Source organism: Helobdella robusta (assembly GCF_000326865.2).
Source record: "Helobdella robusta unplaced genomic scaffold HELROscaffold_47, whole genome shotgun sequence".
Lineage (NCBI taxonomy): Eukaryota > Metazoa > Annelida > Clitellata > Rhynchobdellida > Glossiphoniidae > Helobdella > Helobdella robusta.
This window is the reverse complement of record NW_008705176.1, coordinates 234,654-247,153: the sequence shown is the minus strand read 5'-3', so window position 1 is coordinate 247,153 and position 12,500 is coordinate 234,654. Positions and strand designations below refer to the sequence as shown.

The 12,500-nt window shown below is 32.4% G+C and overlaps 1 protein-coding gene across 1 annotated transcript; it reads right to left on the bottom strand.

The window, feature by feature from the left end:
- Positions 1-2,469: 2,469 nt before the first annotated feature.
- HELRODRAFT_178276 (hypothetical protein) lies at positions 2,470-7,896 on the bottom strand (the record flags this gene model as incomplete). Its single annotated transcript, XM_009026416.1, has 9 exons — positions 2,470-2,608; positions 3,027-3,112; positions 3,324-3,532; positions 4,005-4,134; positions 4,466-4,615; positions 4,829-4,903; positions 5,067-6,204; positions 7,105-7,396; positions 7,827-7,896. 9 exons carry the CDS (start codon positions 7,894-7,896, stop codon positions 2,470-2,472), a joined length of 2,289 nt encoding a protein of 762 aa, XP_009024664.1.
- Positions 7,897-12,500: the final 4,604 nt, after the last annotated feature.

Sequence of the window (12,500 nt, the reverse complement as noted above, 5' to 3'; positions counted from 1 at the left end):
TAATAACATTGATAATTAGTATTATTAGTAATACATTATATACATTAGTATTGGTTATAATTGGTATTGCGAGTTAACGCTCTTTATGATTATCAGTTTCTAAAAAAGACATAAAAAACCCTTGTCAGTTTAACAAAGAAACGTCAACATCATTCCTTAAATAACTTGATTGTTCTCTCTCTCTCTTCCTCTCTCTCTCTCTCTCTTTCTCTTTCTGTCTCTCTTTATCTGTTTGTCTATTTCTTTTTCTAATTCCTACTTTCTTCCTCTATTTACTACTCTATTTCTCTCTCTCTCCTCCTCTATTTTTACTTGCTCTTTTCGGTGTACTATTCTTTCTTTCTCTCTCTCTTTTCACTTTCTTTCTTTTTTATTTTCCTTCTCTCTCACTCAATTGTTTTTCTAACTTATTCTCTTTTAGCACTACATGTAAGCATAAATATTTTAACAACCGAGCGACTCTGAAAATGAGCGTTGTTTAAATTAATTATTGATATTTAAAACCTTCTAAACTATTAATGTTTAGTTTACTTATTGATTTTTAATTCCTGTTTAATGTTTAATTTATTATACAAAATGTAAGGATGAAGATGTTTAATCGATTACTGTTTTGAAGTTGATTAATTTAAATTTGTTATAAATGATATAAAAAATGTAATCTGAAGAAAGTCATTGTGAATATCGCGTCAATTATTTGTGGTGTGTAACGGGCAGGCATTTTAAGAGTATTTCAAAATATCAATCATTTAAATTTTAGGCATACCAACAACAATAATATATTCTTCCAACAATGACAACAACACTGAAGTAGCAATCAAACAAAACAACAACAACATAATAACAACAACAACAAGCAACAGCAAACAACAACAAAAACACTAACATCAATCCATGAATTGTATAACTAGCAGCTGCAAACAAACAAAAACCTAAACAACACAACAGCAGAAACAACAGCCCCATCTCTTCCCAGTATCAACCAACAGCTACAACATCGACCTAAACTTAAAGACACAACGAAAATAGCATGATATTAGAAAACAGTTTCATAGATGGAACCGTAATTGGCACCTTTTTGGTCACATTTTTCGGCACGGCACTCTTAGGTTTTGTCATTGGTTATTACTATCTCATGAAACCAAGACTAGAACACAGTTAGTGCTCATTAAATTAATACTAAAGAGTAACATTAAATTAATACTAAAGAGTATCATTAATACCAAACCCTAACCCTAACCCTAACCTTTAATTTATTCAAAAATATACATAATTTATTCAAAAAATATTCATAATTTATTTATATCTATTCAAAATTTTCCGAACAGTCCAGCAGAAGCAAGCCCGGGACATGGTGGATTTCTTCGAAGAGGAAGATTCTGATTGGATATCAAAGAATGAGGTCAGGTCAACCAATCAAAGCATTAATATTATTAACTCATTAATATTCATTATGTTGTTAATAATATGAAGACTATTTGGACCGTGAAAATGTAGGACTCACATCATTGCTATTATTATTATTATCATCATTACTGTTTTATCATTTATAATACCGCCATTATTAACCTTTTATCATCGTCGTCATCATCATCACCGTTGTTACTGTTGTTATTATTATCATTGGGTTCATTAATATTCATAACCCATATAGGGCACCGAAGATGTTCGTCCATTTACCGAATAAATCAATAATGATAAAAATAATAATAATAACAATAATAACAACAATAATTATTATAATACAAACAATAAAAATAATGATAAAGATAAAAATAATTATAGATAATATAGCTAGGGGCCAGTTCGATCTACAGTAAAATTTGACCTGGAGGTTTCTCTCCCTGGAGGTTTTCCAACCCGAATTTATCTAAAAAGCACCATCAAAAGCACCAAAAAAGTACCACCCATTTATTTTAGAGGCCCTCAAATTTGGAGACCCGTGCCAAATTACCCTCCTGCTCCATTCTCTTCCAAGACAAATATGATAAAAATGATTAAAACGAAAATTTTCAAAAAAAAAATTGAACACATAAATCAATTCGTTATTCCATCTTTTTGTGTTGAATTATTCAAATTGTGAAAATATCATTGAAGTAATTAGTTGTTAATATAATTAATATTTATTTAATTCTTAATAATAAACATTTATTTATTTATGATAAATATTTGTTCATATTTTTGTTAAGGTTATTTACCTGGAGTTTATCAATGACCAGAGAAATAAACTAGGTGACAACTATGGCATCAGATTCAATGTTTCCGGCGTTTTATCATATCCAATTTCCACTTCCTTTTTTCTTTCTTTCACTTTTTCCATCTCTCCTTCTCTCTCTCTCTCTTTCTTCCTCTCTCTCTTAATACTACTTGGTCTCTTTCTTTTCCTCAACGACGTTGCTTCTTCAACTTTGAATTTCTCTCTCTCTCTTTCTCTCGCCCTATCTCTTTTTCATTTTTTTCATCCTTTTTTTACTATCCCTGCGAGCCTTCTAGCAGTTCTGTGTTCTGATGAAATAGTAGGGTTCCTTGTCCAGGCAGGTTGTGGTCAGGCACTCCATCACGCTGTTCATTGCTGGTTCCTGGTTCAATATGAAACTGCTCAATTTTTGACCTGTGTGTGTGTGTATGTGCGTGCGTGTATGTGTGAGTGTATTTGTTTGTGTACGTTAGTGTGCTTTTTTGTGTGAGTTTGTCTGTTTGTACGTGTGTGTGATCATTAACATTTGTATTTTATTTATTTATTTACTCATGGGTACAAATCGTTATTTTAAATTTGCCTTGTGCTTAAATAACTTTCAAATCAAAAACTGTTTCATTTTAAAAGGAAAAGTTTGAATGTCAAAGCCTTTATTGCAAAAGTAAATTTGCATAGTAATTGATGTTGAATAAGTGTATAAGAATGTTTCTCTGTATACAGTTTTGTGTAGTGCTTGTGTTAATGTTGAACGTGATATCATACGAAAAAAGATAGATGAATTAGTAGGTAACTATATGAACCATAAAAAAATGATAGATTAGGTGGTAGGTACCTATATGAACCATGAGGTTCTTCTCGGGTGCCAAACTGCTCCTCGCTTCGATCCACGGATGGCGCAATATCTGACTGCTGTTGTATCTATTCAGATATTTAGAGCAAAGTATTATGTAACATACATATAACATATAACAGCGTTGATGAAAATTACAATTATTCGTCTCACTCACCGTAACTAATTTTTTTAAAACAATAAGTGGTACACTCCTATTATTTCTACGAAAATTACATCTCTAATATTCTTAATATCCCCACAAAATGGTACATTCCTATCATTTTAACAAAATGGCACATCTCTAATATTTTCACAAAATGGTACGGCCTCAATGCTAAACCTCACAAACGGGTCCGGCTGGAGGAGACAGCCAACTAATTCCTTGGCTTCGAAAGTAACGTGATTCCACTTGTTGGTCGATACCACTTCATAGGGGTGTGTAAGTATGTGCTGGAAGATTTCGTTGTGGTCTGAACTCTTGTCGTCGGCTGTGAACGGTGGATCCCCTGATTTTAAATGAGTTGGTAGAGATGCAGTACGGAGGTAGGAACAATTGAATGTGATTTCAAAATTTGAAAAATAATTAAATTATATTATAATCATATTATAAATAAAATTTCCTTATATTATAAACTGATTCACCCTTTATTTTAACCACCATAATATCCATGCCATGTGAAGAGGGCTTCACATCCATCAAACTCACTCTCACCATCGTCATATATATTTCATCCGTGTAACGTGTGTCATTATTATTTCTAAAAATAAACGCTATACCGTTTGTCCAAGATCATTTTTTATAGCCATCAAGATTGTTAACATCCATTTACACATATTGTTCATGCAATTAAAGTACTCATATAGATTATAGATTTTATATTTACTTACTTACTTACACACAAAAAAAACACCACACACACACACACACACACACACACACACACACACACACACACACACACACACAAACAAACAAACCATGAAGCAGAATATACAGCAGAACCCCGAGAGCCCAGCAGTCAACTTTTTCATCGTAGCCTTCCTCCTTTATCATCTCGGGGCACATGTAGTAGGGATTTCCACACACGGAGAATATTCGACTGCCGGGCTTAAGTGTGGGTGGGTGAGGTCATTTGGGGTAATCATTGCATTTTTTTAAATGAAAAAGTGGATTTAAATTGAATTTTTCAATGCTAATTTTCTACAAATTGACGATGAGTTTATGCATTTTATTTTAATATCCATAATATTTACTGAATTAATTTATAGTTTATACGAACTGAAATTGAAACTGCTTTAAATGTGTCAATTCATATTTAAAAAAAAACATATAAGTATACATATAAGTATAACTGTACCACATGTTGGTGAAACATTAAACGTAATCAATCAATATATACTCGTAACTCGAACTTCGGTAAGTGAATATCGATTCGTACCATTATTTTAGTGGCCAATCCGAAGTCGCAAAGTAGGTAAGTATTCATCCCGGTTACCGATTTATCAACCAGGACGTTGTCGAGTGTGACGTTCCTGAATATAATTCGCAGGAAATGTAAATGTTCCAGGCCTTTTGCCACCTGTTGAACCTTTTGTTTTTGCGAGATTTAAATGAAAAAAATTTTTTCATGAGGAAAATACCAACTTTTTTAAATATTTGTGAAAAGACTGATGAAAAACTAGTCATAAAAAAATAAATGCTCAAGAGATTATTATTAAAAATAATTTTAAAGCGAAAATGATAACAGGGTTGTGAATGAATAACTGAATGGCATGATCACAAGATTCGATCTTTAACGTACCACGTCAGTTATAAACTTCTCGCTGTGGTGATGGTCTGGGGATGTGATCGTGTCCACCAAAGAACTATCTGGAATCTAATGTTCAAAAAAAATTTTAAGAATATTTTGTAAATTTAAGTAAATTCCTCTATTTTAGAATTTAATTATATTTAATTTTTCATTATACTGGTCATGGAAAACATGAAAAAAGGTATAAATTTCGAATTCGTCGCCAGCCCAGCCACACAAACAGACCAACCTTCTTATAGATGAGGTAATGCTTCGTAACATCAGAGTAGTGAGCCAAGATGCCGATGACATTAACGTGCTTCACCGAGGCTATCATGACAATCTCTCGCAGTACCTTGTTCCGCTGAGAAGCTGATGACTCCTCCATGTCGATTACCTTCACGATCAAGTCAGTTTTGGCAGAAACGTCTCGGCAGTTTTTTAAGACCGATTTCTGAGCAGCGCATAGGGCTTGATCGGAGATTTGGTAGTTGTCTGGTAGAGTTGAGACGTACTGGAGCAGTCGTTTTGGGGTCTCTTCGATCGTACGGGAAACACATTTGCGCAGAGCACTAGCCGTTTGCAGTTTAGAAACACTTGAAACAGTCATTTTCAGACTCAGTTTTTTGGATTCTTGCACCATTTGAGATAAATTTTTTATCTCTTGTTTGGACAACTTGAAATCGCCACGACGAATTCTCTCCGACCCAAATGCAAAAAACAACTGTTTCGACTTTCTCTTCATATCATCAAGATTTGTCACTAAGACTTTATCCGAGGTGTAGAGATATTTCAACGAGCCGCCAATTAACACGACGCAAGAGTTGATATTATGTAAGGCTTTGTCAAAATTTGGAGCCAACTGCTTGTTAAGGAGCCACTTAACAATCTTTCTCGGTCTGGAGACTCCGTTGCAGAGGATGTAGATAAGACGACTGGTGAACTGTTGGGTATCATCGTCTGGAAGTTCGTCGTCAATGGTGATGATTCTCGTGGCTGTACCAGTCGTTGATGACATTTTAGTCAAGCTCGGGGGGTCTTCTTTTGCTGGCAGGATTTTCGTATCTTCATTTCTTTTATCCCAACTCTGTGAATTGCCCAGATTCAAGTTCCAAAAACTGAGAACACTTCTGTAGCCCTTCTTTGATTCAACTTTACTTTCATTTTCTCTTTCCACGTTATTATTGTTGTCCTTTTGCTGCTCATCACAATCATCCAAAATTTTTTCCTTCACGAAAGTTGAGTGCATGCCAGAGTTAATTTGTTTCTGATTACCCATTCTCGGACGTTTATCGCTCTTATTCCATTTACTAGACGAATTTAATCCAGACTGAGTTTTGGTGAGTTTGTTGGAGTATTTCTTAACAACTTGCCAAGAGGAAGCAGAACTGGAATTAAAAAAATTAAGCCACTATGTAGTGCAACTCCAATGTTCTTGCATTGCAATATATAACAATCGATGAACTTTTTACGTGGTTATCTTACAGCATGTAAAGCAAGTTTATTAAAACTATTAATACTGTAAAACTATTAATTATATTATTTTAATTTATTTTATTTTATTTATTTGAAGGATAACCAAAAAAGATAAACTTGTGGATAGGCCACCATTAACTAAGAATTTCAACTGTAAATGTAACTGAAATGTCAAATAAATACATATACACAAACATAAGCTCACACGAACATCCATTCTGTGAATACTGTCATGTTTCATATACAAATGTATTCATATCATGTTATCAATTAGTGAATAAACAATAATTTAATGTAGCTAGAACGTAATATAATTAAAAAATAATTTAAATATTTAATAATATTTAGTAATATTTAAAAATCAAGTTACATAGGTACAGAAATCAACATTGAAGAAAAAACCTACTACAACAAAGCCAGCAAAATGCAGTGTACCATTTCAAACCCTCACATTAAACAATATATTGACACACCGATGATTTAATTAATCAATTATTAACTTGACGATTTTAATATAACATAATATCCCTATGCATTAACGATATAGCGAATTAACACTTCACAATTTGAAAAAGAAGTTAGAAAATTCAAAATAGCCAGCAAGATATTAATTACCACTATCGAATAGAGCCATTAAACTATCAAACACAAAATCAACAAAAGAATTGCGACCCTGTTTTAAGCTGTTGTGTGTCATCTATATTTTATTTTACATCAGCCATTAAAACAAGTGGCTGAGAAGCAAAATAAGTTTAGAAAATACGGAGGTCACCATGTTATGCCCTCAATCACTCCATGTTCACTCAACTGACTTGGTTTTGGTCATTGTAGAAGGGAAACATTTCCACTTTGGACATTTAGTGAACATGGTATAGCTGAGAGGGATATAATTGGCGGTACTGCTGACTACGTAAACTCCGCCTTCTTCGATTTCACTACAGTTAGTAATTCTGCGGCCATTCAGGTCAAACATGTGCCTGATTCCAAAAGGCAGGATATTTTGGTCGCATAGTGTTGAAGTGGCTAGTTCTTGGAAGAGATTGCTTAAAGTTCTGTTCACTTTGCGGTTGACGTTGTATTCTAGGCCAGGGAAGAATGGGTCGCCTGTGTTGTGTTTGTGTGTGTGTGTGTGTCTGTGTGTGTGTGTGGTTTGTGTGTGTGTGTGTGTGTGTTTGTGGGCAAATAATCATGTGAATTCATGAATGTTTTCAAATTTCAAAAATCGCTTGTATGATTTTTTCATAAATTTTTAAGGGTTAAATCATATTACTTACTATCAATATTTATGTAATTTTTAAAATTTAGCTTTTGGTATGTCATACCAACCAACCAACAAGCCAACCAACCAACAAACAAACCAATCAATCAACCAACCAACCAACTAACAAACCAATCAATCAACCAACTAACAAACCAATCAATCAACCAACCAATCAACTAAAAAACCAATCAATCAACCATCCAACCAACTAACAAACCAATTAATCAACCAACTAACCATTCCTATAAAGTTTCACTCTTTTGGATATGATACCGGCGCACTGCCTCTGGACTTCTGATTTCTTCACGTTAATGATGCTAACCACTGTTGTGTCAGTAGTCATATTTTCAAATTATTGTTATTTTTATTATTATTATGCTCTATTATTATTATTATTAAATTATAAATATTATTATTATCCTCTGATGCTCCTTTTTTTATTCGTGTCTCTCTCTTCTTAATGTTTGTATAAATATCAAGTTTATTATTATGATAATTATTGTTGTTTTTCGCGATTTTGTTGATTTTTTTGAAGTAATGAGTTTACTACTACTACAACTATTATTATTATTATCGTAAAAACAGTATTATTTATTAGTATTATAAATATGGTAGTAGTAATAGTTATAGAAAAGTAATAAAATTATGATGCTGATGTTGATGGTATATATATTAAAGCATAATTGTTGTTGGTTATAATATAATTATATTTGTTATAATAAAATATTTTGTTGTTGTTGTTGTCGTTTACATTGTAAAACGACTCGTTGTTGTTTTGTTTTCCTTCTGACGTCATTTTTGTTTATGTAGGTGTGTGTTGTTTTTGTTTTTAATTTTCATTTTGCTGCGCTTTATTTTTTTTAAATAAAAAATTTTCACCCATGTTGTTATCTCGAAGATTATATTACACTGTTTCAAAATGGATGAGCTTTTCCTCGAGCACGCATTTACATTCAATCATTCATTCGTTCGTTCAATCACTCACATACACTCATTTATTCACTCGTTCATTCACATACACTCATTCTTTCAATCGTTCGTTCGTTTTTTGGCGGTCTTTCTAATTTAAATTTTTCAGCTTAGCTTTTTCTGATAAAAAAAACTCCCATCACTACTACTGCTACTACTACTAGTATCACTACTACTATTGCTACTGCTACTACTTCAACTGCTACTACTACTGCTGCTGCTACTACTTTCACTACTATTACTACTACTACTGCCGCTACTATTTCTACTACTCTTACTACTACTATTGCTACTATTAGTAATAGTATCAACACTGATTCAACTACTAATCAATAACGTAAATTAATTAACATTAAGCAAGGAAGAAACATATTAACCAGAAGTACAGGCAACAGCGAAATGACTTTGAACCCAAAATTATTCACTTTTAGTCACTGATTCATTAGTTCCAATTTTATTCAGCCAGTCAGTCATTTACACATCCATTCATTTATTCATTCGTTCGTTCGTTCGTTCGTTCGTTCGTTCGTTTATTCGTTCGTTCGTTTATTCGTTCGTTCATTAAATCATTCATTCATTTACACATACGCATTCATTTGCTCATCAAATCAATCCATTTATTCACATACTCGTTCATTTATTTCTTCACTCACTCACTCAATCACTCACTCATTCCTTCACTCACTCATCAACTCATTCCTTCATTCACTCCTTTTTTCATTCACTTAAAATGCAAATGAGATGGTAGCAGACGACCTGCTTGGTCATCCGGACTGCACTTCATGACAACAAACGAAAGATTATAAATAGCACCAAGGTAACTCGATATTAATTAAACGTCAGCCTATTGCTCACAGGAGTTTGATAATGAGATACAAAAATACAAACAAACAAACACAAACAAACACAAACAAACGCATAAACAAACAAATAAACACAAATAAATAAACACAAACAAACATATAAATATACAAAAATATTCCCATACACACATCTAGACAGACCAACCAAATAAAACAACAAAAATATGATTTAAATAACACGCACACACGCGCGCGCACACACACACGCACACATTTACAAACACACACACGCACACACAATAGAGATGTCTCATTAATTATTATTAATTATAAATTAATTGTTTCTTCTTATTCATATATATATCATTACGCTTATTGTCTGCGCGTCAAAAGTAATTTAACTTATTTAACAGATGGCACTAATGGTCATCCTATAAATAAATATATATATATTTATTCATTCATTCATTCATTCATTCATTCATTCATTCATTCATTCATTCAATTATTCATTTATTCATTCATTCATTCATTCATTCACTCACTCACTCACTTACTCACTCACTCGTTCATTCACTCGTTCACTCACTCATTCATTCATTATCCATTCATTCCTTCATTCATTCATTCATCCATTCATTTCTTCATTCATTCGTTCATTCATTTATTCATTCATTTATTTATTCATTCATTCACTTTTTTAAAACTTAGTTCCATAAATAATTATTAATATTATGATATTATTATTGAATAAATCACTTATAATAATAGAATACACAGCCTCTACAAAGAGCCCATTACAGCAGTTATTAAAAAGCGATTGAGGAATATATGATTGTGTGCGTGCGTGTGTATGTGTGTGTGTGTGTGGTGTGTTTGTTTGCGTGTGTGTGCGTGTGGTGTGTGTGTGTTTATATTTATGTGTGTTGTTTCATTTTTTTATTGTACCTATCTGCATTTTGTTTATGCTGTAGAAGCAGCAGAAGTTGTGGTAGTAGTAGTAGCGGCTGCAGTAGTAGTAGAAGTAGTTGTAGTAGTAGAAGTAGTAGTAGTAGTATTAGTAGTAATAGTGCAACTACTACTACTACTACTGCCAGCCATTTTGAAAATATATTAGTCCAGTTTTACTCGAATCACCATATCAATAAAACATTCCACGAATGATTAATTCGAAATTACTGTTATTATTATTATTACTGTTTGTTTCGTCTCGTTTTGTTTAATATCGTCATTATTATTATTATTATTATTATTATTATTATTATTATTATTATTATTATTATTATTATTGCTATTTATTGCTAATGTAGTTACTGTTTTGGTGTTAATGTCATTGCAGTTTCCATGTTCCTCATCAATCCGTACTGCGATTAATGTTGTTATTGTGATGTTTGTTAATGTCAAGAAGAATTTTTCGTTAGTTGGTGACATCGTCCAGGGGTGAATTTTAAAGCGGACAGACAGGGCTTTGCCAGTGAACCCCAAAAAATGGGACAATGGGACTCCACTCACCGTAATACAGATAGAGAACAACTCTAAATCACCAAATTATGTTTCCCTAAAAACTTTAATGGCATTTCAACCAGCTTAAAAACGTTGTTTCATTCATTAACGCGAAAACTCAATTTCATTTTCATAATTTGTGTTTAATTTTAAAAACTGCTTTTATATAATTAACAAATAACTTCATTCTGACGATATTTTTTATTAAATTTCTGAAAAATTCGACAGTGAAATTAAATTTTTGAAATTTTTATACTAATAGGATGGGTCTCCGTATTTTTGTTGTTCTAAGGCCTGCAGGCCGCTAAAAAATCCGACCTTGACATGAAAGAAAACATCCACTTTTTACAAATTTCATCTTTACTGGTTTTCAGTGGCGTGCAAACAGCAAACACAGACGTGTAAATATTCTTATGTCGACTGATTCAACAAATTTCACACAGCATTACATAGGTAGGATAGGTTTGGTAGGTGTGTGGGTTATCGTTGAAATTGAAATCAGACACAAAAACAATAACAGCATCTTAAACGTTACACTGTATTCCGAATTGAGTCAAAACCAACTAGCCGAGCCAAACCCTTTCTGAAAGAGAGGAATGTTGCAGACTATTTTTGAGGTAAAAGTTATTCCTATATTATTTATAAAATAACAATAATGATGATAATAATAATAATATAACAACAACAACAATAAAATTCTTCATGAGTAAAAGTTACTTAAGTAACTCTGAAAACAATGGTACTATGATAATAATATTAAAATATTTTAAATTTTTTCTTGATAGTAGTCTAAGTGTAAGAAAGTAAGAATGTATATATGCATGTATGCATGTGTGTTTGTATGTATGTTTGTATGTATGTTTGCATGTATGTTTGTTTGTAGGTATGAATGTATGTATGTATGTATGTATGTATGTATGTATGTATGTATGTATGTATGTATGTATGTATGTATGTATGTATGCATGCATGTATGTATGTATGTATGTATGTATGTATGTTTTTTTGTATGTTTGTTTGTATGTTTGTATGTATGTTTGTATGTATACAGCATAGTAGGTGGCCAATGAAATGATTCTCAATTTGATAATATTGGCGTCACCAGATATTTTGTCTCAGTAGGTACCTGGTAACAATCATCAATAGAGGTTGCATGTTGTACCTAGCAAGTAGTTGTAGTAGCAGCAGCGGTAGTTGCTGTCGTCGTCGTTGTAGTAGTAGTAGTAATAGTACTAGTAATAGTAGTAGTAGTAGTAGTAGTAGTAGTAATAGCAGTAGTAGTAGTAATAATAGTAGTTAGTGGTAGTCGTAGTAGTAATAATAGTACTAGTAGTAGTTGTAGTAGTAGTTGTAGTAGTAGTACAACAACATACACAACAACTACTCCCTCCTACTACTACAAAACATCAACAACATCAAGACAAACATGCACGTATAATCATGTAACCTTTCCAAATTGGAAAATGAATTTTATTCAATGAAACTTTATGAAACTTTATTCAATGAAAATACAACAACTACAACAACAACTACTCCTTCTACTACTACAAAACATCAACAACATCGACATTATCATCATCAATAACAACAATAACAACAACATCAACTACAACAACAACATCATCAACATCAACAACAATAACAACAATAACAACAACAACATCAACAACAA